The sequence below is a fragment of the Coregonus clupeaformis genome, unplaced genomic scaffold (genome assembly GCF_020615455.1).
Source record: "Coregonus clupeaformis isolate EN_2021a unplaced genomic scaffold, ASM2061545v1 scaf0529, whole genome shotgun sequence".
In the NCBI taxonomy this organism is placed as follows: Eukaryota; Metazoa; Chordata; class Actinopteri; order Salmoniformes; family Salmonidae; genus Coregonus; species Coregonus clupeaformis.
Genome location: NW_025533984.1, coordinates 233,292 through 261,211, shown reverse-complemented (window position 1 = coordinate 261,211; position 27,920 = coordinate 233,292). Strand labels below are relative to the sequence as shown.

General features: G+C 45.6%; 1 protein-coding gene across 3 annotated transcripts in view; it reads left to right on the top strand.

Moving 5' to 3' along the window:
• Window positions 1-1,938: 1,938 nt before the first annotated feature.
• Window positions 1,939-27,920, top strand: part of LOC121583020 (thrombospondin type-1 domain-containing protein 4-like) — a 47,528-nt gene continuing 21,546 nt past the window's right edge. Inside the window, exons 1-8 of one of the 3 annotated variants that reach the window (XM_045215832.1) lie at window positions 1,939-2,242; window positions 2,544-2,672; window positions 3,374-3,430; window positions 3,656-3,728; window positions 5,232-5,614; window positions 6,143-6,665; window positions 6,961-7,063; window positions 8,157-8,293. In XM_045215832.1, coding sequence (XP_045071767.1) covers window positions 3,402-3,430; window positions 3,656-3,728; window positions 5,232-5,614; window positions 6,143-6,665; window positions 6,961-7,063; window positions 8,157-8,293 — 1,248 coding nt within the window. In that variant the 5' untranslated portion in view covers window positions 1,939-2,242; window positions 2,544-2,672; window positions 3,374-3,401. Of the gene's footprint in view, window positions 2,243-2,543; window positions 2,673-3,186; window positions 3,431-3,655; window positions 3,729-5,231; window positions 5,615-6,142; window positions 6,666-6,960; window positions 7,064-8,156; window positions 8,294-25,180; window positions 25,360-27,920 lie in introns of those variants that run through there. The other 2 variants (XM_045215831.1, XM_045215833.1) reach the window with 2 other exon arrangements.

Sequence of the window (27,920 nt, the reverse complement as noted above, 5' to 3'; positions counted from 1 at the left end):
TCAAAATATGTATCTGTACAGTTATCATACAGCAAATAGAGATATTTGATACCAGTTAAGATAGCAATGTGTTTGTGTATGGGTGAATGGACCAGAGGTATCCCATAGAAAACTGTTTTACTTCTCAAGCAAAGGAGGGATTGAGAGTCTGAGGTGTTGCTGATGAGGAGTTAGCTTTTAAGTGTGTTCTATTGTTTCTGCTCGTAAAGCCATCCCATTGAGACACCACCTCCTTATAATGTATTATCTGGACACATGGCTTTCACTTAGTTCCACTTCATAGGACAGAGTATTACTTTTCCCTGGTCCTGGAATGAGCTTAGCACATTGTTAATTGTGAGCTGCAGTGCTGACTGTACTGTACGTCGGATGGCAGGGGATTCACATTTTTGTCCGATGACCGTGTAGAACAGCTCTCCTTTCGAACCCGTTTCCTTGTATAGTTTGAATGGGTCAACCGGAACAGTAGTTCATTAAGTTGCTATAATTGGGTGCGGTCACCCGTGACCACGGTTTGGAAACATAGGGGTTAAAGGCAAATTCACAGCCAGCATCAACATGGTCCCACCATTGAATGAAGCCATTATGATAGCCGGCACCTTTGGACACAAAGGCCATGATGAGACACATATGTCACACAGTATACATATTATACAATGAAAGCCAGTAAGAAAACGATGGCATTTAGGATGCATGCTCAACCAAGCATGAACTTGATTCATCCACTCAAATTAGGCAACTCTGCAATCCAAGGAGAACAATTTTATTTACTTGATAGAGCAAGAAACAGGCCATTTTACATAGTGAGACTTTCAGTTACACACACACACACCACACTCTACAGTACTACAATTCTGGAACATACTTTCCCTGCTCTTTTCACCCTGACCCTTTACATTGTATTTGGTCTTTCACCAAATGACTGAGTGGGGCAGTTAGATAACTTTGACCTTTGTGTTGGTTTAAAGGGTGACAAATGATTATCCTGTGTAAAAATGAATTGGTTGCGGTTGTCAAGCCTATGGCACTTGCAGTAATGACAGTGATAGCCCTTACCTAGTCTGGTCTCTACAATCTGGGCGCATGTTACAGCATGCTTCCTCTGTAGTCATGGAGAATTGTCATGGTCCATATTTCAGCAGTGAGAGAATGGTAGTGACCACCCAGGAGAGAAAGACTCAAAGACTATACAGTAGGAGGAGAACATATCTTATAGATGATGATGAAAGTCTGAAAAACCTTAGGAACTAGGACAGATTTATTAGTTAATAAAACTTTTCAAAATGTATATATACTGTACACTTAGCGTACAAAACATTAAGGACACCTGCTCTTTCCATGACATAGTCTGACCAGGTGAATCACTTGTTAAATCCACTTCAATCAGTGTAGATGAAGGGGAGGCGACAGGTTAAATAAGGATGTTTAAGCCTTGAGACACTTGAGACATGGATTGTGTCTGTGTGTCATTCAGAGGGAGAAAGGGAAAGACAAAATATTGAAGTGCCTTTGAACAGGGTATGGTAGTAGGTGCCAGGCGCACCGGTTTGTGTCAAGAACTGCAACGCTGCTGGGTTTTTCACGCTCAACAGTTTCCCGTGTGTATCAAGAATAGTCCACCACCTAAAGGACATCCAGCCAACTTGACACAACTGTGGGAAGCATTGGAGTCAACATGGGCCAGCATCCCTGTGGAACGCTTTCAACACCTTGTAGAGTCCATGCCCTGACTAATTGAGGCTGTTCTGAGGTGGGGGGGTGCAAATCAATATTAGGAAGTTGTTCTTAATGTTTTGTACACTCAGTGTATGTCTGTCTCTGTCTCTCTCTCGGTTCTATTTCCATTAGAGAGAGTGAGAGAGGCAGTAGGGGGCGCAACAAGTTGTTTTCTTCTCTGTCGTTCCCATGGCTTTCATTCTCTCTGAGTAGAAGTGCGTTTCAGGACGCTAGAGAAAGAGAGTGTGAGAGAAAGAGAGAGAGAGTGAACGGAATATGTCATGTTGATTAGTGACCAGCACGTCTACAGAACGTTTGGATATTTGGAGCGGTTTTAAAATGGATTAATTGATGCGGTGGTAGTAATCTTTTTACACCTGGATTGAACTCGTCGATGCGCTCGGATTATGAGGATAACTGGTGCGCATGTTTATGAATCTCAAGGCGCCACAATTTACCGTTGAGAAGCAGCAATACTGCACTGGAGAAAACATCGAGGTAGCAAACACAAGCACAGTCATCCAAGGTAGGAACAGAGCAATTTACGTTTTATGGAAGTGTAATAATATAGGCCTAATAATAATCATAATAGCCTAATCATAATCATAATCATATAATACATTAGCAAACATTATAAAGCAATTGATGAAATGATTGCAATTTTAGTAGTTTACACAATTATGCTTATAATGTTTTTGTTTGTCGACTAATTTCTTTCAAATACAATTAAAATGGTAGCCTACATGTTATGTTTCTCATAAATTTCTAAATTTGTCTCCCTACGGCTCGCTACCATGTATAACTGCCTTAATTTTGCTGGACCCCAGGAAGAGTAGCTGCTGCCAAGGGGATCCATAATAAATACAAATACAACTACTGCGCGCTCACACTTCAAGTCCAAATCCCTCAGCCTGGACGAGAGCCTCCTGTCCCGTTCCTGTCGTGCCTGACAGAAGGTCGATCTTTCTGCACTGGGTGCAGCCAGCATTCTATTTGTTGATAGCACAGATATAGACATGCCTGCAATTATGATGTTGTTCACCATAACTAAATAATATTTGTAATAGCCCAGCCTCATAATACGTTTTAAAGAAGTTTGAAGTGATAGGCCTACATGTTTTTGGATAAATTCAATTCTAGGCTATTGTGCAAATAAAGTAAATAGATATTGTGAATATTATTTATTTAATGACAATGGAACTTTCCAAACCTCACATGGAGTGGAATTGCACCAGTGTGAGACAAACAAAACAGATAGGTCTATGTTTAAGTGGAAGTTATCTTTGAACCCCCACATTCATCATACCAAGTGAGGTTTATTTTGAGAGATACATCACAGATTAGTTTTTACTAGGAGCACAGTGGTAAAAGTGTCACTGCAGTCCAGCCATCTCAAAATGGAGTTTCAGTGGGGGGCCACTCATTAGGACCAGGGTTAGGGTCAAGGGTCAACACACATGGTCAAGTGGACAGAAGCCATGTTCCCCTGAGTCAGGACCATGAGTCAGGACCTTCAGACAAACTGAGACACTAAAGAGCAGACTAGACACTGCATGTGGTCTTGAGGAGACAGCTTTGTGTTAAATATGATATTACTGCTTTATTGCTGTGTTATTAATGTCATTATGTCTGCAAATACAATATATCCCTTTTTTAGGTACTGTAGCCCTCAAAATCTAGGAGATATGAGGGAACTCTGTATCTGGTTTCTGAGGTGAGATATCACTTGTCACTTATTACAATCTGATCATCTTGGTGTTCACTGAACAGACTCATCTTTTACATGTTGTATCACACTGCAGCTGCTGGTCATGCACTCTGCATGACTCAATTTCATAGTTTTGTTTTGATTGTCTCCATTTTAGATTACAATCATTTTTCTCTGTAAAAAAATGCTGTTAAATGTATTATAGCTCAGTATGCTATCTGTCACACACAGAGTTTCCATGCTTCTTCTGCTGCTGCTCAGGCCAAATCCCCTGGATTGCCATCTTACTACAGACCACAGGAAGGTGAGTAGGGTGGCTGGGGGACAGCAGAGGGGAGCAGGGAGGGGGTTGAGTGCTGAGTGCGGGGGCACGGTATCTGTGTTTTAAAATGTGTGTGGTCTGTTTGACATCCCCAAGCCCAGGGTGACATACCTCCCTGGTGTGTTTGCAGCCTGAGAATCCATTTATCTCTCACCTTTATCATCATCTCACGCCGGTTGGCACAGACTCACAGAATCTGAACTGCCAAAGAAAGCATGATCGTGTCTTCCGATCGTAACCATAGCCAATTAGCACCCTCCAGTTCACAGAGGATGCATATCCTTTCAATTGCACAGGGGACGTTTATAGTGTCTGCTGCCATGATGTTATTGTTCAACCACAAAGCCATTAAATACAACACTAGTCTATCCTGGCCCATGTAAACATGCAATCAGTCATTGAGGAAGGATGCCCCCAGGGGAATCTGACTTGGGTGTAAATCTGTTCACTCACAGGAGAGCAGCGGTGAAAAGACATTCGGGACCACATAGAGGATCATGCCTGCTGTCAGCAATACATCCCCTTCAACCTCAGTGCTATGAGAAATGAAGAGTGGCTTAGGGGGAGGGAGGAAGGGAGGAAGGGAGGCTTAGGGTTGGGGAGAGAGAGAGAGAGAGAGAGAGAGAGAGAGAGAGAGAGATAATTAATGATGGACCAAGATTTATAACTGTACTTTGTGGAGATTGTCGATGGACAGGCTAACTGTCCAATCACAGACAACTGTCTGACAGGGCATTCCTCTCTTGGAGAGAGTTTGTCTCTGTTGGCCCTGTGCGTTTCCAGGAGTCCAGCTGTTTGACCCATGGCTGACCCTGGAGATGACAGTGGAGTACAGTTACAAAGGCTGCAGCGAGGAGGGGGCCATGGTCTGAGTGATCTCTGAATAGCCCCATGTCGTTGACTGACAGGAGGATGGCTATCTGCCAACTCTCCCTACTATCCCTACCGTTTGGGTATTCTCTTACAGTCTTCTAAAGGCCAATGGGAGGCTGAGCCTTTACCATGTGCATGTGTAAGCTCACAGAGGACAGGATGAATGTAGACAAAGTGGCTCTTAAAGAGCTGGATTTCCTTCTTTGCGGCTCCTCGGGCATAGCTGGCTGGCGCAGGGCAGGGTTGGCTGGCACAGGGTCCTGAGACAGAGAGTGCAGTGAAAGTCACTAAGGCGCTAATATGTCTCTGGCAGCGTTACACAGAGGGCTAGAGTCAACAGAGGGATACGCAGGTAGTCAGTACGGGATGGGAGAGTAACAGACAACCTCTAATCAGACAAATCTGGGCTTTATCCAACTTGAACAGAGGCTCATCTCATACACAGCAAGGGAGAGAGAAAACCGTTGTTGATGAATGATTTCTGGAAAGCCCCCTAATGTAATGATGTTATTTTGTTGCTTCTCTACTCTGCTCTCAAGTGGTGTCTGTGCCATGTTATCCATGCTGTGGGTGGTGTAGGGCTTGAACCCAGCATGTTGTGTCTTCCTGCAGGTTCCTCAAAGGGCAGAGCCCCAGCAGCAGGAGGCTGGAGGAGGGCAGGGTGGGGCCCCGGGCTCCTGGGGCTCCTGGGGGCCCTGGTCCTCCTGCTCCCGCTCCTGTGGGGGAGGGGTTCAGGAACAGACGCGACCCTGCCTACCCTCCTACACCCCTTTCATGGGTGCAGCTGCCTACCCCTCCAGGCCGGGTGGCCACCACCCCCAGCACCCCAACCAGAACCCTGGCCATGTAGTGTCTGCCCTAAGACCCACTGTCCCGCTGCACCGCACCAACCCTGGGAGACCCCCACCCTACAATAGCAGCACCAGCCTGGCCAGCCGTGGGGAGCTGAGGAACCAGCAGAGAGACAGAGAGGCCCAGGCCCAGGCTGGACGCAGGTACTGTATCTATCACACCATACAGAAAGGGGCCTGTCTGTGTCTTTCAGTCTGGCCTGTGTTTAATGCCCTGCATGCTGAGCAGCCCAGTCTAAAAGTGTCTCTGTGGAGCTCCAGCCCACCCCAAGGTCCATTTGGACTCCCCTTCAGTGTAAAGCTATTCTTTTATGGATGGAGTCAATGGCTCGGCTTGTGCTTGGCGGGTTTGTGGCCTCCTTCCTGTGTGCTTGAGTTAAAAAGCTTTTAAATAAATAGAGCTGACACTTGAGTAATGGGGGGCTGTTGACGTAGGAATCCAAGCCACCAAACAAAAGCGGTCTCCGCTCGGCGCTTGCTTGCTGCCACTAATATCCATCCGCTTCTCAGAAGTAATTTGCACTTGTGTTGTTTGTCTTTGACATTTTGTTTGACAGTCTTTGATAGTCCAGTCAACACATTTTGAATGTAAACAAGTGCCGTAAGTGGAGGCCATTTTACACAGACAATTTCCCCCTTTACCCGTGTGTGTGTGTGTGTGTGTGTTTTCAGGAGGGGCAGTGACAGTCCCGTCATTCCAGGGAAGTATGGCTATGGGAGGATGCCTTACGTTGTGTCTCTCCAGACAGACACAGGCCAGACGTCTGGGACTGGGACAGAGACAGGAACTGGTCGCTCCCACAGACAGAGACGCTCCCCGCTCTCTGACCCCAGCCCGTCAGCCACCAGGCACGGAGGCCACAGGCCAAACCCCTACCGTCCACCTTACAGCAACCCACATCTCCACAGCTACAGCCCAGTCCATCACCAGCCCCCAGCCTCCCAGCCCAGGGTTAACCCTAACCCTAACTCAAACCCTAACCTAGCCCCCCAGCCCAGGTCTAACTCTAATTCTAACCCACCCTGGTCCTCCTCACTCTACCAGCCCAGCCAGGGGCACCAACCTAGGCAGGAGCAGCAACACTCACCCAGCCGGGCCTCAGCAGCTCAGCAACCCTTTGGACGGCCCTACAACCCCCTGTCCACCTCCTCCTGTGTGGGAGAGCACAACCAGTACAAGATTTGCAACACCAATGTAAGAATGGCTTAGCAAGGAGGTGGCTATTTATCATGTAGAAGTGATTGTTGTCATCACTTATGATCATTTATGAATTAATCCCTCACTGTTACCCACAGCTAAACAGCTAAATGAATCATGAAGTGTAAAAAATGGAGGCTAGTAAAGATGAGGTCTGTTGAGACAGATATAGTGGAGATGTTCGTGATCGTAGACTGGAATTTACCTTGGGGGAGAATGTGGCCATGTCTGAACTTAGTAGGCCGGGGGACACATATTCACTCTATTTCTATCTGTCTATATGTCTGTCCAGGCCTGTCCTCCAGCCAGTAGACACATCAGAGCGGTGCAGTGTTCTTCCTACAACAGCCATCCCTTCATGGGTAGACTGTATGAGTGGGAGCCTTTCAATGAAGGTATGGGTGGGTCTCGTCATGTTTTTCATATTGCCTTGGTGTTGGACAATATTATCCAAGCTGTGAGGTGATGTAAGCACCATAGTATGTCACCTGTCTCTGCCATTTTGATGAATGTCCAGGTCTTATTGAGCTGCCAGAGAGCTGTTTGGGGATTTTTACATTTACATTTTTAGTCATTTAGCAGACGCTCTTATCCAGAGCGACTTACAGTTAGTGAGTGCATACATTTTCATACTGGATCTAGGTGTCTTAAGTATCCAATCAACAGTCAAAACACCTCAAGGATAGATCATTACTTTTAGGACACCAATGAACATTTTATGTTTTTCTTCTCTCTGTTGGAGTGAATTGCATTTACTACAGACGTATGACTAGATTAAAGCTAAAATAACTTCACTTTAGTTGATGTCAAGTTTGCTTGATACCTATCTCAAACACATGAACATGCAATTACAACACTTTTAGCAATAGCTGTCCTTGTAACCTCATTGGCTAATGCACAAAACATCTGAGTGAAGTCCCAGTGCAGGTGGATTACAAACCTGACGTTACATTCACCCCACTGACTGCCAACTCCCAGTCGTTTCCAGGTCTGGAGGGCATCTGCCTCCCTCCCACACAAGAGACACCACCCAGAGATCTGTGGTTCTAATTGGCACTAATGGATCACCAGAGAGGAGCAAAGAACCTATTAACTTCCCTTGATCCCTTGGATTTATTAGGAATTTGGTTAGCTTTCCTTGAATCCCTAGTTGTTGCTTGGCATTACCTTTCACCACACAGCATTACTGTAGAAGGCACACAGCAAACATTGATTTACTCATCACTGATAATCACAGGGTAATTGCGAGGACGTGCCAGGATTTAGTCCACTCTTCGCATCAGTTGCTAGATGGCAGCATGGCTCAATGGAAGAAAACAACAATTACTGCACCACGCCACAATTCTAATGCAGCAGTCTACCCAGTTTGTCCACCTACATTGAACAATTTACATTTACAGCCCTGCCAGGCACCCTACCAGAGAGAGATAATGTTTTGTACTATTAAACCACATCAAATAATTCATTTCTGTGTCTCCTCTGTCTCAGTTTCTGAGGACCACCATTGTGAGCTCAACTGTCGCGCGATCGGTTTCCGCTTCTACGTGCGTCAGTCGGACAGGGTCATCGATGGGACGCCGTGTGGCCAGAATGAGACTTCCATCTGTGTGGAGGGGAGGTGTCAGGTAGGACACTTAACTCATTTACCAGTGGCCTGGCCAGGCCCGTGGACTCCTCCCAAACCACTCAGAATAGAACAGAACAGTGACAGAATGGATGGAATCAGAGGAAAGAAAATCTAAGTTTAATTCATTGAGATGAAATGTTGACATCATTCCACACAAACCTTCAAACACAAACAACCACGGCCCCAATAGAGTTCTCAAGATCAACTGCATCCAAATGCAAGAGACAGTACATTTTCTTAAATACATTTTATCAGTTATACATAACCAGCAGAGGGCAGCAGAGTATAACACTGTTATCTGTCCATAAGGAGTGAAACAGAGGTCAGGTTGGGGTGACTGAGTTGACTGGGTTCTGAGTCCAGGATCTGGGATCTCAATGAAGGATCATGACGGACATATTTGTTCCCTTGACTTGATTTTTTATATGCATCTCTAAACCACACCTGTGGCCAGAACTTGGAGAGACATAAGTCCCTGTGTAAACCTGTAAGTGCTATTGACTGGCTATGCGTCCAGTGTGCTGCTGGATACATTTAACTTCTTATTTCATTCAGGATTTAACTCTTAGAGATGTTTTTCCAATGTGATTTTAAGCCATAATTCTGAGTGAACCCTTTCCAAGTTGCGCTCTAGGAACTCGTGCTTGCCTCTGAGTCTCCCTTCAACCCAATTTGCAGCGCTTTCAACCACTTTTTCCCCCCCATGCACTGTAATCCAGCTGAGATCTTTACTATATTAAGATTTAATCAAGATAAAGAGTCCTTCTGATCTCATATTAGCTATGAGTAATTTCCACTTTTAAAACCAGTGAAATTGTGATTTATCACAGGGGCCAGTGTTCTCACAAGACCTCCAGCCCTCCAGCCCATATATCTCTGGGCAGTGTAGTGACTAGCTGACCCCATGGAGGGAGTGGTCTGCTTTTATGTGGCCGTGGTGGGATCCCACTCAGTATTCATGCAGCTGGGCTGTGGTCTGTGGGTGTGCTATGGACTGCAGACTGCACGGTACTGTACTCTACTATACTGTACTGCACTGTACTGAAGCTTATACTGTTGTGGTATGGACTGTAGTCTGCACTGGACTGGACTGTACTGGACTGTACATTACTGTACTCTACTATACTGTACTGGAATGTACTGAAGCTTATACTGTTGTGGTATCGACTGTAGTCTGCACTGTAGCTTATACTGTACTCCACTGTACTGTACTCCACTGGACTGTACTCCACTGTACTATACTGGACTGTACTGTACTGTACTCTACTGTACTGTACTCTACTGTACTATACTGGACTGTACTGTAATGTACTCCACTGTACTGTACTCTACTGTACTGTACTCAACTGTACTATACTGGACTGTACTGTAATGTACTCCACTGTACTGTACTCTACTGTACTGTAGCTTATACTCTACTGTACTGCACTGCAGTGAGTTGCCCAGTAGGTTTACCTGTGTATAACACAGTCCATCTCTGTCAATGGCGGACCCAGGATTTGAACCGACGCCAACGTCAACACCACTTACCCAGAAAGCCTAGGCATTTCCGACAGTGGTTTAGTACTTCCGACAGTAACTTCGCCATCTGCTACAAATTTGGAGCTAAATCAACCAGGGGCCATTCTTTACTCTCTCTCACTGCTAGGGAACGTATTGAGGCCTGATTTCTGTGTATACTCACCTAGGGAATGTATTCAGCAGGTCAGGGCACATCCCATAGTAGCAGTGAGATGCTGTCATAAATTATATTGGGAGACCAAAGCAGACTGATGACATAGACACAGTAACATCTGCTTTTCCTGCCTTGGCCCTTTTTGCTTGCGTACACAAAAATCAAATCTCCCACTGTAACTGTAACCTAAGGCTCTATTTATTCTGCCCTCTGTGTGGAGCTAGAGTCAGTTTGCAGCAGGCATCTCTTTACTTTGTATGGTTAAACTTTGACTCTTATTTCGCAAGGTGTCTGCAGAGGGTTATGGCTGCATTCACTTTGAGCTCAATCAGATGGAGCCTATAGACATGTTGCATAGAGTAGAGCCCAGGTCTGTTTCTGCCAGGCCTTGTCTGTTTCATGTGGTTCTGCTCTACGGAAAGCAGACCTGTCCTGCACTGTGTGCTGAACTCTGTGTTACTGTGTTTATAAGCTCAGGGTGTCTGTGAGTGTGTGTGTGTGGATGGGGGGGGGGTGATTTCTGAGTGTGAAGAGAGGTGGTGCTGGAGCGTATAATGCAGGAGTATGTGTGTTTATTTCTGTGTACCACACACACACCAATAGAGAAGTAGAGTTTCCCACTGCAGCTCCTGGAGAGCTTGGCATCCTGCCCACTCATACCCTTATAGCTCTACAGTCCTGAAGGCCCAAGCCTAAAGACACACTGTAGACACAGACAGGTTGGACCTAAATTAGGCTCAGTGACAATCCCTGTATTATTGCAGTAGATAATTTGTTCTCAATGATTTACCTGGCTAAATACAGGTTGAATAAATAAATAATGATCCCCTACTCTTTCTATTAGTTGGGCTAAACACATGCGTTTTGTGTGGTCCATCCCATAACAATATGATAAACAACCTAGCTCTCAATCTGACCTCTGACCTAAGATGTCCCTGCATACCTGTGGGTCATGTTCCTGACCCACTTTGATGATATATCAGTCAGAACTTATAGCTCAATAAACACGGTGACATTTCCTGTAGGTCCATGTCTCAGAACTACTGTTAGTCAGGTAGTGAGTTGAGTCTCAGAATATTAGAGAATGTCAGAAAAACGGAACATCTTCTTTCTTCAAAATGGCCCTAGATAGTATGAAAAAAGGATTTGGCAGATATCCAGCAGTAGTCATAGGTTACAAATGTCAGTTAGCCTGCTTGTATTTGTCCCTATTAAGTCCCTGTGCTTACTGTGAGACAGGCAGGCTGCATCCTGAATGTAAGAGAGCTCAGTTGGCTAAACAGTTGGTCACTGTTCTGTGTTTTCTTTGTGGTCAGAATCTTGCTTTCCTTTAAGATTGGTCTACCTAAAGCTGTGCTGCCTTGGCTCCAATGAGCCGCCTCAGTGCTGTGGAACTGGGTTATATGCACTGAACTCTTGGTTAAAAAGCTCAACATAACTGTGGAATCGCACTACACACTTGATTAGATAGCTCAACATAAATGGTGAAATGAATGACGTTGAATGGCTCTTGGCATGTGGCCCACTGTGATCTCCTACGGCTCGTAAGACAATTTACGGAATGGTGCCAGGTTTCATAGCAGCACTAGAACCATCCGGCATGGAGGTATTCTCAGAGCTAGAGAGACATCTATCTCTGTCAGTGAGAGAGTAGTAAACCATATTCTACTACCACAGTCCGCTCAGTCGTTAGAGCATGGCACTTGCAACGCCAGGATGGTGGGTTTGATTCCCAGGGCCACCCATATGTAACAATGTATGCACGTATGACTATAAGTTGCTTTGGATAAAAGGCTCTGCTAAATGGCATAGATGTATTACATATATTACTTTAGCAGATTGAGAACACTAATAAGTTATTCTCTCTACACGGGTGCTTTAGTTTATGCTTTCCCTGGGATGCCTTAAATTCCACAGGGATCACACACATCTCACTCAGATCCATGGCACAAATCCTCAAATCCACCCTTCTTGTCTGTTGGCTTCAGTAGCCCTAACCTACCACTTTTGTTACTGGACACGGTATCCATATGCTACTGTCTACTCTGGTTGAATTGGTGTGGTATTTCTACATAGAGTAGAGGAAAATCTTACATAGGGTGTAGGGATATCTGTATAGGTATTGTAAAGTGACAAATTAGTTATTTGGGGTCTTTGACAAGGAAGCAAAGGGTAAGCAAAAGACAGAGAGAAGGAGCTGGAAGCTGCTCTTTTCATCAATATTACTGACAAAGATGGCTGCTGAAAAACTTTGTGGCTTCTTCTATGGCTTCCTGTATTTTCCTTGAAGAGAGAAATTAGGTCAGAACTGTTCGAACTTGTCATGATCCTCAGCGCATGTGCTACTGACTCTACCTACCAAGAAATTAGTTATTTCAGGTGCTGTTTCTCCCCTCTGTATAACACAAAGAGGAAAAGCCTGTCCTCTGTAGAGGACTATTACATTTTCCTACTTATATTATAGTCAGGATATCTCTACTTGTTAACAGATTTATGTCTTCATAAAGAGCCTTCATCATGAGAGTGATTACAATAGTAGTAGTGTAGTGTGCACTGTAAACTGTGTTTGACCGATGCATAGAGGCTAAACGAGGTCTCTTTAGGATACCCCTTTGTCTCTTAACAGTGGAAAGACAGAGCCCTACCTATGAATCATGAACTTAATGTGAAAGGCTTGGACCTTGTCACTGAATACAGTGCGCCTCATACTCGATCCAGGTTTTACCCAGATTTGAGCCATAGAAAACGTTGAATGTGGTTACACATTTCAGATGGATGCTAAAATAAAGCTCCTTTGATGGCTGGAATTCCACTGAGCTGCTCTTTCTCTTTATATGCCAAGGAAGTGCACTTGAGAAGGGTGTGTGTATTTTTAAAGGGCAATCTCTGATCACACACTTTTCTGCTGGCGGGTGATGTTGGGGCTGAAGATGGGGGGAAATATATCCTGGCTGGAGTGTTGTATTATTCCACCTCAATAGCTGGAGGGTGTGTTCTGAGTGCTCTGTGGATAATTAGGAGAGAAGGCTTTTACCCCGGCCACTGTAACGGTAACCTAATGAAACCCCCCCCCAAAGCCTCAACATCCACTGTTGGTCATTCTGGTCAAGACTTTCACACATGTTAGACCTCTCTTTTTATTTTACATTTACTGTGTTTTTATTGAACACTGAGGACAGCGTGCTAGCCTAGGCCCTATACCCTATACATAGCAGATGATCCTCCTGTTCCTGCCTTTAAACTTTCTTTACACTAGTTAAAGAAACATTTCCCTGTAAATATATTCATAAAGAAGTGTCAATAGTACCGTATGGTTTCAAGCCAGGAGAGTATAAGGGTAAAATGACCTCTTAAAGGCTGAAAATAGTGTGGTTTCAACATGTAAGCTAACACAGGTCCCAGTGCTGACAGGGTAAAACCATAGACTCCTACTACTGTAATTCAGCGGTCTCTTCCCCAGATCCTTGTCTTCGCTGTCGAAGTCAGCTCTGCTGATCCAGATCCTCCACTGGTGTCTTTGCCAGTGCTCTGTCTCTGTTCCATATCTCACTCTCATTATGTGTGAGAGGCCAGGTTGTGTTCCTGTGTGAGTCTATGGGTCCGCCCTGCCCTGGGTCCTGGGTCAGGAGCTTGGCTGCCTGGCTGCCTGGCCATTGCAGTGGCTGTGGCTCCCTCTCCTCTCCACCCCAGTGCTGCTGTGGCTGGTCTGCATCCCTCTGCATCCCTCTCTGCCAGGCTCACCCTAACACAGCCAAGCCTCCCCTCGCTCCCTGCAACAACTCCTCCACCGACCAACAGACAGCTGCATCTGTTTTAGGCATTCCCCGCGCGGGGAGCGACTGACTTGTTAAAAGGGGGATGAGAGGTTCTGAAATACGGCTGGCACAGACTGGTGGAGAGATCACAACCCTGTCTCTCTCACGACAGGCCCCAGCTGCAGGCCCCAGCATATTATCCACAATTTTCTGGGTATGAAGAGGGACTTTAGTCAACAGAGCCTGGTCTTACATTTACATTGACATTTTAGTCATTTAGCAGATGCTCTAATCCAGTTAGTGCATTCATCTTAAAATAGCTAGGTGGGACAACCACATCTCAGACATAGTAAGTACATTTTTCCTCAATAAAGTAGCTATCAGCAAAGTCAGAGCTAGTAAGGGGGGAAAAAGTCAAGTGCGAGTGTTAGTTCACGAAGGGCTTTTTATTTTATTTTATTTTTTTATATATATATATTATTTTAAAAAATTGAGGAGGAGGTGCGAGTGGGGATGCTGTGGAATTATTTAAGATACTCTTTGAAGAGGTAGGTTTTCAAATGTTTTCGGAAAATGGGTAGGGACTCTGCTGTCCTAGCTTCAGGGGGAAGCTGGTTCCACCATTGAGGTGCCAGGACAGAGAAGAGCTTGGACTGGGCTGAGCGGGAGCTGCCCTGCCCTCTCGTAGGGCAGGGAGGGCCAAGAGACCAGAGGTGGCAAGAACAGATTGCTCGGGTTGTAGGGTTTGAGCATAGCCTGAAGGTAGGAAGAGGCAGTTCCTCTTGCTGCTCCGTAGGCAAGTACCATGGTCTTGTAGTAGATGCGAGCTTTGACTGAAAGCCAGTGGAGTGTGCGGAGAAGCGGTGTGATATGGGAGAACTTGGGAAGGTTGAACACCAGCTGGGCTGCAGCGTTCTGGATAAGTTGCAGGGGTTTGATGGCACAAGCGGCGAGACCAGCCAACAATGAGTTGCAGTAGTCCAGATGGCCTGGATTAGGACCTGCGCCGCTTCCTGTGTGAGGTAGGGTCATACTCTATGGATGTTGTAGAGCATGAACCTGCATGTGCGAGTCATTGCTTTGAGGTTTGCAGAGAACGACACGGTGTTGTCCAGGGTCACGCCAAGGTTATTTGCGCTCTGGGAGGGGGACACTGTGGAGTTGTCAACCTTGATGAAGAGGTCTTTGAACGGGCAGGCCTTCCCCGGGAGGAAGAGCAGCTTCGTCTTGTCAAGGTTGAGCTTGAGGTGGTGGGTTGACATTCAAGCTAAGATATCTGCAAGGCATGCAGAGATGCGTGTCGCCACCTGGGTGTCAGAAGTGGGGAAGGAGAAAAGTCATTGAGTGTCATCCGCATAGCAATGATAGGAGAAACCATGTGAGGATATGATGGAGCCGAGTGACTTGGTGTATAGAGAGAAGAGGAAAGGGTCTGGAAGCGAACCCTGGGGGACACCAGTAGTGAGAATACGTGGTGCAGACACAGATCCTCTCCACGTCACCTGGTAGGAGCGGCCTGCCAGGTAGGATGCAATCCAAGAGTGTGTAGAACCTGAGACACCCAGCCCTGAGAGGGTGGCGAAGAGGATCTGATGGTTCACGGTGTCGAAGGCAGTGGATAGATCTAGGAGGATGAGAACAGAGGAGAGCGAGTCAGCTTTGGAAGTGCGGAGAGCCTCCATGACACAGAGAAGAGCAGTAACGGTTGAGTGACGCGTCTTGAAGCCTGACTGGTTAGGGTCAAGAAGATAGTTCTGAGAGAGCGATAGAGTTGGTCAGAGACCGCACGCTCAAGTGTTTTGGAAAGAAAAGAAAGAAGGGACGTCAGAGGAGTCGAGTGTTGGTTTCTTTAGGATGGGAGCGACTCGGGACATTTTGAAGCCAGTGGAGAAGGGAGAAGGGAGGAGGGGATGGAGTCGAGCGGGCAGGTTGTTGGGATTTCATCTGGAGAGAGGGTAGAAAGAGGTCAAGGCATAGGGTAGTTCTGTGTGAGTGGGACCAGTGGACTCAATTGGCTAACGGAATGAGAAGCGGATTTCGTCAACCTTCTTTTCAAAGTGGTTGACAAAGTCGTCCGGAGGGAGGTGGAGGTGGTGGAGGATTAAGGAGGGAGGAGATAGTGGAAAATAGTTTCCTAGGGTTAGAGGCAGAAGCTTGACATTTAGAGTGATAGAAAGTGGCTTTAGCAGCAGATACAGAGGAAGAGAAGGTAGAAAGGACGGAGTGAAAGGACGATAGGTCCTCCGGAAATGTCGTTTTCCTCTATTTTCGCTCAGCTGCCCGCAGCATTGTTCTATAAGCTGTCAATGAGTCACGGAACAGGAGGGGAGGGCTGAGCCAGCCGGGAGGAAAGGGGACAGTGCAAGTCATAGGATGTGGAACGGGAGGAAAGTAGGGTCAAAGAGGCAGAATCAGGATACAGGAGGGAGAATGATTTAGCTGAAGGGAGAGATGATAGAATAGAAGAGGAGAGAATAGTGGGAGAGAGAGTGAAGTAGGGGCTGAATGGCTAGGGTTGGAGGACAGGGAGACAGAAAAGGAAACAAAGTAGTGATCAGAGACCTGGAGGGGGGTTGCAGTGGGATTAGTAGGCAAACAGCCTCTAGTAAAGATGGGGTCAAGCGTATTTCCTGCCTTATGAGTAGGAGGGGACTGGGAAAGGGTAAGGTCAAAAGAGGCAAGAAGAGGAAGAGAGAAATAAATCGAAGGCAGACGTCGGGAGGTTGAAGTCACCAGGTATGAAGAGCGGTGAGCCATCCTCAGGAAATGAGTTTATCAAGGTGTCAAGCTCATTCAGGAACTCTCCAAGGGTATCTGGTTGGTGATAGATGACAACAACGTTAAGCTTGAGTGGACAAGTGACAGTGACAGCATGGAATTCAAATTAGGTGATGAACACGTGAGAGAGGGAGAAAAGAGAAAATCTCCACTTAGAAGAAATGTGTAGCCCTGTGCCACCATCGCGACGACTAGATGCTCTTGGACTATGAGAGAAAAGTAGTCAGATGAAGAGAGAGCAGCTGGAGTAGCAGTGTTCTCTGGGGTGATGCAAGTCTCCGTCAGGGCCAAAAACTCAAGGGACTTACATAGTTGCCAAAGCAAGAGCAAAATGAGATAATCTGAAAATAACTAGGTAAGATACTCAAGTGAGCCTAGTGGTGTGGAGCCTTCCTCTCTTTCCTTTGTCGAACAACTCGGCACAACAACTCGGCAGAACCGTCTTTGTTTCGGCGACAGCCTTAGTTTTGCGACGAGACCGCCGCTGACACAAACGCAGCTTACACGACCGCCGCTTACAGCTGCAACTGAGAAAACAGGGGAGACTGAAGTACTAATACTAATTGCTAATTGCCTTGCAAAGGTGAAAAGCACATCTCTCTGTACTAATTGCTGATTGCCTAGGAAAGGAGAAACCACTCCCCTGCCAATATAGCCATTGATTACCAAAACAACAACAGTCACAAATTGCCCTGCCCCTTAATCCTGGTTGATACAGTGGGGGGAAAAAAGTATTTAGTCAGCCACCAATTGTGCAAGTTCTCCCACTTAAAAAGACGAGAGAGGCCTGTAATTTTAATCATAGGTACACGTCAACTATGACAGACAAAATGATACAAAAAATCCAGAAAATCACATTGTAGGATTTTTAATGAATTTATTTGCAAATTATGGTGGAAAATAAGTATTTGGTCAATAACAAAAGTTTCTCAATACTTTGTTATATACCCTTTGTTGGCAATGACACAGGTCAAACGTTTTCTGTAAGTCTTCACAAGGTTTTCACACACTGTTGCTGGTATTTTGGCCCATTCCTCCATGCAGATCTCCTCTAGAGCAGTGATGTTTTGGGGCTGTCGCTGGGCAACACGGACTTTCAACTCCCTCCAAAGATTTTCTATGGGGTTGAGATCTGGAGACTGGCTAAGCCACTCCAGGACCTTGAAATGCTTCTTACGAAGCCACTCCTTCGTTGCCCGGGCGGTGTGTTTGGGATCATTGTCATGCTGAAAGACCCAGCCATGTTTCATCTTCAATGCCCTTGCTGATGGAAGGAGGTTTTCACTCAAAATCTCACGATACATGGCCCCATTCATTCTTTCCTTTACACGGATCAGTGCTTCACAGTAGGTATGGTGTTCTTTGGATGCAACTCAGCATTCTTTGTCCTCCAAACATGACGAGTCTGGAGCCCCAGATCGAGGGAGATTATCAGTGGTCTTGTATGTCTTCCATTTCCTAATAATTGCTCCAACAGTTGATTTCTTCAAACCAAGCTGCTATTGCAGATTCAGTCTTCCCAGCCTGGTGCAGGTCTACAATTTTGTTTCTGGTGTCCTTTGACAGCTCTTTGGTCTTGGCCATAGTGGAGTTTGGAGTGTGACTGTTTGAGGTTGTGGACAAGTGTATTTTATACTGATAACAAGTTCAAACAGGTGCCATTAATACAGGTAACGAGTGGAGGACAGAGGAGCCTCTTAAAGAAGAAGTTACAGGTCTGTGAGAGCCAGAAATCTTGCTTGTTTGTAGGTGACCAAATACTTATTTTCCACCATAATTTGCAAATAAATTCATTAAAAATCCTACAATGTGATTTTCTGGATTTTTTTTCTCAATTTGTCTGTCATAGTTGACGTGTACCTATGATGAAAATTACAGGCCTCTCTCATCTTTTTAAGTGGGAGAACTTGCACAATTGGTGGCTGACTAAATACTTTTTTCCCCCACTGTACGTCAACAATCATCTGCAAGTTATGAGCAGTCAGCAGTTCACACACCAAGTAGGCTACTGGGAAGACAGTCAGCACTTAAAGTAGATGGCCCTAGCTAGCAAAAAGACAGTACTAGACAACAGCAGATAAAGACAGAAATTATACTTAACACTCTTGGAGATATCAGGAGTCTTCTAGCTATAGAATAAAGTACACTGAGATGGAGCCTGAGAAGCTGGTTATATACTTAGAAAAGAGGTGAAATCACTCTCCCCTCCAATACAGCCACTGATTACCAAAACAACAACAGTCAGTGATTGGGCGAGTTAGTATACATGTTGTAAATAATTCCCAATAGGACAGACAACGTGTGAATCAGTGAAATACAGCATGTAGCTCGTTCTTTCACTGGAGAATGCCATGCATGTTAAAGTAGAGGTGTTACTGTACAGTATATGGTTTAGGCTGCCCGGATGAGAAGGAGATGATAGTTGAAGGGGCGAAACCTAACTTCCACTTAAATCACATTTTAGTCATGCATTGATGTCAATGGGAGACTAAGTGAACATTTTATTTAAGCAGAAGTTAGGATTCTCCCCTAAGTGTGTCCTCTCAGCCTCCCTGGTTCCGTTCAGCCCTGGTCCACCTGTTTAGTCCCGGGTGACTGGCCTGTAATGTGCCGGCTGGATCTGTGGGTCAGACTTCTGCTGACCAATCCTTAGGGGTTGAGCACAGAGCTCATAAAGGGTGTGTCTCAAGACAGGGGAGCCTTTGACCCTCTGAGGAGGGGCACGTTAAATCCTTCACACTGTGAACAGAAAGTGTCTGCTTTCAATAGGACCCAAATTTGATGCATTTCCAACACTCTGTTAGTTCCAGTCTCCACCTCCTATTTTTTACATTTTTGCTCTGTGTCCCTGAAGTCTGAGATGTTTTCCCTGTTTGATGCTTTGTCTGGTGGATAAAGTTAGATAGACTATTTACTCTAAACACAGTACACTGTACAAAATTATGTGTATTTGATATTTCCATCATGATTCAATTTTGACATAAATAATACGGTAATTTACATGTATCTCCAACAAAGGGCCGAACCATTTGGACTAATCCATTTGCTGACTGCTTACTGTCTGTGACGGTCTGGCTTGACTGTACGATGGTCTGGCTTGACTTTCTTATTTATTTGATTTTTTTGTGTATTTTACCCCCTTTTTCTCCCCAATTTCGATCTTGTCTCATAGCTGCAACTCCCCAACGGCCTCGGGAGAGGCGAAGGTCGAGCCATGCATCCTCCGAAACATAACCCGCCAAACTGCGCTTCTTAACACCCGCCTGCTTAACCCAGAAGCCAGCTGCACCAATGTGTCGGAGGAAACACCATTCAACTGACGACCGAAGTCAATGCAGTGCCTTAGACCGCTGCGCCACTCGTGAGGCCCTGGCTTTCTAATAGAGACGCAGGCTGTCTGTCCAGGCTTCTCCACTGTGTGAAACATCCCCTGGTCTCTACGGCCTTCGCGGCCCCCGGACCTCCATGCTCATTTCCTGCCCCTGGTGATCAGCTGAAATATATGGCTCCTTTGTACTATGGGAGCTGTCAGCTCCACTGAGCTTGAACAAGCCATACAGGAGTGCAAGATAGGCCTGAACCTCTGGGGACAGGTAGTGGAGCAGAACAGAACACAGCCAAGGTAGTGTTAAAGACTCTCTGACTGCTGTTGCTTCCTCTGCCAGGTTCAAACGAGTGCTAAACTGTCACTTTGGACTGGAACAGTATCTTTAACAGTACAGTACAGGGCAGGTTATATACTACCACTCTCTCAACAGTCTTTGTTTATGAGTCAATAGAAAAAATCAAACTCTCTTTTTACGTTTTCTGGGAGACTGACCAAGGATGGTGAACTCCTCTAGTGATTGGTTTACCTGGTATCCTGTGGTGATTGTTGTTCACTATACCATAGCCTAAGTAATATTATACACTGCTAAAAAAAATAAAGGGAACACTTAAACAACACAATGTAACTCCAAGTCAATCACACTTCTGTGAAATCAAACTGTCCACTTAGGAAGCAACACTGATTGACAATACATTTCACATGCTGTTGTGCAAATGGAATAGACAACAGGTGGAAATTATAGGCAATTAGCAAGACACCCCCAATAAAGGACTGGTTTTGCAGGTGGTGACCACAGACCATTTCTCAGTTCCTATGCTTCCTGGTTGAAGTTTTGGTCACTTTTGAATGCTGGCGGTGCTTTCACTCTAGTGGTAGCATGAGACGGAGTCTACAACCCACACAAGTGGCTCAGGTAGTGCAGCTCATCCAGGATGGCACATCAATGCGAGCTGTGGCAAGAAGGTTTGCTGTGTCTGTCAGCGTAGTGTCCAGAGCATGGAGGCGCTACCAGGAGACAGGCCAGTACATCAGGAGACGTGGAGGAGGCCGTAGGAGGGCAACAACCCAGCAGCAGGACTGCTACCTCCGCCTTTGTGCAAGGAGGAGCAGGAGGAGCACTGCCAGAGCCCTGCAAAATGACCTCCAGCAGGCCACAAATGTGCATGTGTCTGCTCAAACGGTCAGAAACAGACTCCATGAGGGTGGTATGAGGGCCCGACGTCCACAGGTGGGGGTTGTGCTTACAGCCCAACACCGTGCAGGACGTTTGCCATTTGCCAGAGAACACCAAGATTGGCAAATTCGCCACTGGCGCCCTGTGCTCTTCACAGATGAAAGCAGGTTCACACTGAGCACGTGACAGACGTGACAGAGTCTGGAAACGCTGTGGAGAACGTTCTGCTGCCTGCAACATCCTCCAGCATGACCGGTTTGGCGGTGGGTCAGTCATGGTGTGGGGTGGCATTTCTTTGGGGGGCCGCACAGCCCTCCATGTGCTCGCCAGAGGTAGCCTGACTGCCATTAGGTACCGAGATGAGATCCTCAGACCCCTTGTGAGACCATATGCTGGTGCGGTTGGCCCTGGGTTCCTCCTAATGCAAGACAATGCTAGACCTCATGTGGCTGGAGTGTGTCAGCAGTTCCTGCAAGAGGAAGGCATTGATGCTATGGACTGGCCCGCCCGTTCCCCAGACCTGTATCCAATTGAGCACATCTGGGATATCATGTCTCGCTCCATCCACCAACGCCACGTTGCACCACAGACTGTCCAGGAGTTGGCGGATGCTTTAGTCCAGGTCTGGGAGGAGATCCCTCAGGAAACCATCTGCCACCTCATCAGGAGCATGCCCAGGCGTTGTAGGGAGGTCATACAGGCACATGGAGGCCACACACACTACTGAGCCTCATTTTGACTTGTTTTAAGGACATTACATCAAAGTTGGATCAGCCTGTAGTGTGGTTTTCCACTTTAATTTTGAGGGTGACTCCAAATCCAGACCTCCATGGGTTGATAAATTTGATTTCCATTGATAATTTTTGTGTGATTTTGTTGTCAGCACATTCAACTATGTAAAGAAAAAAGTATTTAATAAGATTATTTCATTCATTCAGATCTAGGATGTGTTATTTTAGTGTTCCCTTTATTTTTTTGAGCAGTGTAGTTTTCTGTGTGGTTATGGGCCATAGTGTAGCCGTACCTGAGAGGGGAACAGATTTATGAGGGGACCCTATAGGGTCATACAGTGTTATTCTTTACATTCAGTCAGCAGCCACACACACTGACTGACTGCTGTTGACAGTGATTTGATTGGCTGTTGTCTGGGTGGTTGTCAATGTCAATTGAGGAGCTAGTTGAATGGATTTGAAGCTTCAAGTTTGTTTAATCTGAAGGCTATTCAATGAGTGGTCAAGGTTCGCTGAATGGCAGGAATTTATGGTCATTTGAGAGGGAGATTCAGTGTGTGTGCGTGTGTGTGAGCGCACACAACAGTGCAAGTGCATGTTTGAGCGTGCATGTGTTTGTGTGTGACGCATGTGTGTGGAAAAAGGGGGTAAGTGCATTGGTACGTACTTGTCGTGTCTAAGTGAGTGTGTCATCAGTGCTGCAGGTGGGCTGCCCCCTGAGGTCAACCTGGTCATAAATGATCACCTTATCTTTGTCTCCTAACAACTTCATTACCATCAGACTATTAGCAGGTGTGTCAAGCAGGAAAGAACCAGCATACAACCAGGATCAGTTTTCCCACAGAGCTTATATCCCAAATGGTATCCTATTACCTATATATCCCTATGGTCTCTGGTCAAAAGTAGTGCACTATAAAGGGAATAGGGTGCCATTTGGGATGCATCTCTCTATCAGTCAGTCAGTCACAGTCCCATGCCCCACAATGTACCTCCAGTGATAATGTAGCATACCGTGGATCTCCATACCCCTGTCCTCCCCACAGGATGACCCTGTTATTCACAGACAGCTGGCTTTATGAGCCAAACAGGCCAAATAATCAATAGTGATCGCAGCTATGTTCCCCGATCCCTAACCTCACCTCCACCACACCCCTCATTATCCTAACACTCTCACTGTTTTATTCATTAGCAACCCACTCTCTCTGCCTTCCTTAGTCAAAGACATTGCTCGAAGGAAACAATCAAGGGACCTACATGCCTGGCCTTGCTGCAGCTAATATGTATCCCAGATGCACAGAAAATTAATTTTTTCTCTCATTCTGCTCTACTGCTCGATCTTCGAACTGTGGTCTTCCTGACACAGTCAACTCCATAGGTCTTTTTAATGTACATGCAGTTAATGTTTGGGTTTTGGGTTTGAAATGTATGGTAATATGTAGATTAAAAAAATTAAATATAAGACAGATTGAATTGAAATCCAGAGTAGTGTTTCGTTAGAGAATGGTTTTTGAAAATGTCTGCTCAAATCGCCAGGATGTAAAAAAAATTGTCCAAGTCATGCTTACATCGTACTTTAAGACATGATGGAAATATGACAGTAAATGGGAAGCAAACATGAATACACTCATTGTATGAATACCGTACAGTAATGGTGAGACCACCTGATGCTGTAGGCTAGTGCATGTCTCTGGTGTGTGTGGATGTGTGTGGGTAGGAGACATTGGGAGCCAAGGCTGCTGACCTGACCCATATGTTGAAGGAAACAGAACTCCAACCAGAACCAGGACATGCTTTACTTTTCAGTCTGTCTGATCCAGCAGGTCCCAGCAGCCGGCCTCGGGGCGTTAAGCGGTACTGTTCAATATCTGTCCAGATTAGTATACAGTATATCAGGAGAGCATTAGTAGCTGATGTGTCTGAGATTATAGAGATAGACATGCGGTTGAAAAGCTCTCTTCCCAATACACTACAATCCCTGTAAACATGTGTGCAGCTGTTATGTGTTGCTGCAGACAGGCTGCTCAGTCACTGGCTGTCAGTCAGTCTGCCTCTGGGAGGGAGGGAGGGAGAGAGAGAGAGAGAGAGAGAGAGAGTGCGAGCAAGTGGGGAAAGACTAGAGAGTGCCAGCAGAAGCCAAGCCAAGTCCAGGTGTTGAGACGCCACTCTCTAAACTTTCTGTATTTTTGTCTGTCCTGGATGCCTTTGCTTGCCGCTGGGAAAGATTTACACACAATTGGAGATGTAATGGAATTAGATGCACCTGTGGCCTAAGGAAGAGGGTGTGTCCTCTAAAAGCCTGCTGGAAGTAGAGCGGAGAGTGTAGACCTCTCTCTCTCTCTCTCTCTCTCTCTCTCTCTCTCTCTCTCTCTCTCTCTCTCTCTCTCTCTCTCTCTCTCTCTCTCTCTTCTCTCTCTCTCTCTCTCTCTCTCTCTCTCTCTCTCTCTCTCTCTCTCTCTCTCTCTCTCTCTCTCTCTCTCTCTCTCTCTCTCTCTCTCTCTCTCTCTCTCTCTCTCTCTCTCTCTCTCTCTCTCTCTCTCTCTCTCTCTCTCTCTCTCTATAGCCCAGCTGAAATACAGAATTGAAGTGGATACAGTAGTTTGCTGCATGTGCCTGTTGTGGTCTCCCTGTACTGCTTTAAAATAGGAAAATATTACATTATCTCATGGTTAAGTGAACATGGCTGCAAAAATGCTCTTTGTCTACAAATCAAATACAGCCACAATGCCCTGATGCACCCACTATGGTCATATACTTTTATGTGAAAACCAACTGTCATAGTCTGATGAAGAGCGCACTCCTAACTTCAGTGTGTCCTGATGAATTAGGGTTTAATGTTGTGGAAACAATGGTGCAGCAATAGGAAAACCATATGATGAGTTCAGGCTTTTTGGCTCAGGCTTTTTTACTTCCAGCCTTCCTTGCGACGTGGCAATTAAGTGCTTGAGTATGCTTGTATAAGAGAGAGTGCAAAGGGATCATATTGTTGCAGAGTTTGTGGTTTCTCCAGGTTTAAGAATATTAAATGTTGTCCGTAGTGTGTCTATTTCCTTGTTAGAATGCCCACTTGACCAAAAAGTATTTGGGGCTGTTATGTTACTTTTCTTTGGCTGTCTGCTGTGTTCCATTGTCAGTGGTCTAGATTACAATGCAATGGTATTCTATCAAGTCCTACTAAAGAATGCTCAGCAAAGGTATCCAGTTGAGTTGTCTCACCGACACCTGTCCATTGTTGCCCACACAGTAGGAGGCTTCATGTTCCACTTCATTGTCTCCTCACCTCACTTCTCTCCTCACTTCTCTCTCTCTCTCTCTCTCTCTCCCTCCCCCTCACTTTTCCTCTTAAATGCCCCAACCTCCACAGATACGCCTCCTCCAGCTCAGTTTACAAGGCTGTGCATAGAGATCAGCACAGTAGTGGTTTTGGCGTTCACTGCGCTACAGAGGCAAGGCAAAACAGCCAGGAGCAGCTACCGTTTTGTACAGGACCTGTCTGAATGCATGACTGAGAGCTGCTGGTCAATAGTTCTTGGCCACATGAGAGAATGCTATCAGGTCTGGCTCTTCTGCTGCTTGTCTGCCTCCTCCACATGCGTGTGACTGCGCAGGGGAACCCGTGGTCACAGGTAAGACTAAAAACCATACCATGGTCTTACTATGGACCCTCTCTGCTTTTCCACAGGTTGGGCTGAGACCGACTGTCTGGGACTGGCTACTCATCGCTCCCAGTCCCAGGACCTCTAGACGTCCCAAACAGACATAAGAGGGACTCCCTCTAAAGCTATGACCTGTATAAACCTGTATTATGAATGTAATTAGCCTGTTTAGCCCGGTGTTCTTCTTAAGTATTTCTTGAGCTGCTGAACTTTAAGTTGATAGTCTGATTCTAGTAGATAGGTTAAGTTATAAGTTACTTCATGTCATGGCTATGAATGCAGATTATAGATCAAGAGGAGGAAGTAGGGATCAGATGAGGTATTTACTGTGTGACTGTTTTCACTGTTAAGCAGCTTTGGTAGTCTGTTCTGTTTACTCTCTAGCGCCTATAAGGCAGGCTGTTACATAGTTATAAAGGACAGTGTCCTACAAAGTTGTACTTAGTATAACTGTGGAAACTCGAAAGGGGGATGAGTGTCGTCCTAAATTAGCCTGTCTGGCTTGTCATAGGGCATAGCTTGGCACAGCTCCGTGTGTGTAGATGAATGACTACATGGCTGTGACAGCACTGTGATACTGCTGGAGAGAGGTGATATACAGTTATAGAAATAGGATGTCTCATTCTAGTTCTGTGTACAGTATCCTGGTTTGATCTGTTCATCATATACCTTGATGAAAGTCATTGTGACCAACATGTTGCATGTGAATAAATGAAGGAGTCCATGCAGCCGGTTTGCTTTGTCTTCTCCTAAACATCTCTGTAAAAATAAGTGATGTCAGGCGAAGCAGCAGTTTGTCATTCGGCAGCTGTTGAGATTGGTGTTTTAGAGAATGATTGCACAGGATTAAGTGTTCCCTCAATTTTTTTTAATTGTACCTTTATTTAACTAGGCAAGTCAGTTAAGAACAAATGCTTATTTACAATGACGTCCTACACCGGCCAAACCCGGACGACGCAGGGCCAATTGTGCGCCGCCCTATGGGACTCCCAATCACGGCCGGTTGTGATACAGCCTGGAATCGAACCAGGGGGTCTGTAGTGAGATGCAGTGCCTTAGACCACTGCGCCACTCGGGAGCCCAATAAAACTCTCACTATAGGGCACCTTTAATTTCTACATGTAAACATGTAAGTGTGTCCTTAAGTTGTCCCTTACCCTGTATTTGGTCACTTGCTGGTTTTTGTTAATCCATTCATTATGTTCCCAACACAGAGCCTCTACAAACAGATAATGATGTCAGAGGAAACCCTCAGTGTTTTAAAGGCTGTAGAATCAACACGGTTTGTGCTATTTCAGAGACATTTACAAGCAGTGGGCATTTATGAGGCTTCTGTGCCCTTGGCCTGAGGCCTCAGGCTGGGAGACGTGAGGTCTCTTTACTTTTGAGAAAACATCCCCCAGTCATGACCAGTATATGTCACTCTACTCTTCACTGTTGAGGACCCCACTCCTATCCGGGGCAAAACAAGTATTTGAGTAACTATAGCTTGTTGCCATACTGTTTTACCATGTTATTACCACTTTGTCCTGTATTGTATCTCGTGCTGATGTACAGTATCCCTACTTCTCTCAGTGGGAAGAGTTATCCCCACAGTTCAGTCATTATTCCTGGTTGTTTTGGATACCCGCTTGGGGTTTGACACATGTAATGATTGATGTTGGGAAAAGCCATGTAGTGGGAAAGAACCCATGAGTTACCACTGTGTGGTCCAAGAAGACCAAGAGTTTGTGCTTCTTTTAGTGGTTACAAGCTCAGATTATTGCCTTGGCTTGGTTGGCTTCCCAACATATCCATGATACAAGTTCCAGAGATGAAATTGGAGGAAAAGTCTGTGATTCTTGAAAGTATGTCTTCCATTCTTCCATTTACAGATGGATTGTGATGGTCCATTTGTCTATTTAATTTTGTTAAGCAAAATGTTTTAAAAAGTGCACACGCATGAAAATGTTATAGGACATAAATATATTTTCTAGTTCTTTGTTGAAGGCTGCCAATTTTCCCTCTCTTCTGTCATAGCAGCCAGAATGGCCATATTTCCTAATCTCCTTTTAATGCTGCAATATGATATGGAAATGTCAATTGGTATTGCAAGTTGTACAGTACCATAACAGGTCTAAAACTATTCATTGGGAGCAGCCCTTGAATGTCTGATGGATGTACCTTACAAAGTGACTTCATCATACTGTATGCAAGTGAAAATCACCTTTCACCTTGTGATCGCTGAGCAGTCCCCAGCACTACAGTAGCCTACCTTCACCACAGCTGCAGATGTTTTTCCAGTGCTGACTGTGTTAAAGGCAGTGTGTGTCGTTAGCGACCTCACCCTCATTAAACACTGTTCTGATAAAGGAGCTTCTAAAGGGAAGGTAGAAAGGAACACAGCATCTCACCATGTGGGAGACAGATGCTTGTGGCCTACGCCACCGCCAACGTCTGACCACATGCACTTCACATGGACCGACCGACCCAACGGAGGGGGTGGGTTGTCATGCCATACTATGTTACACTGGATTCTGTGTGAGAATTGA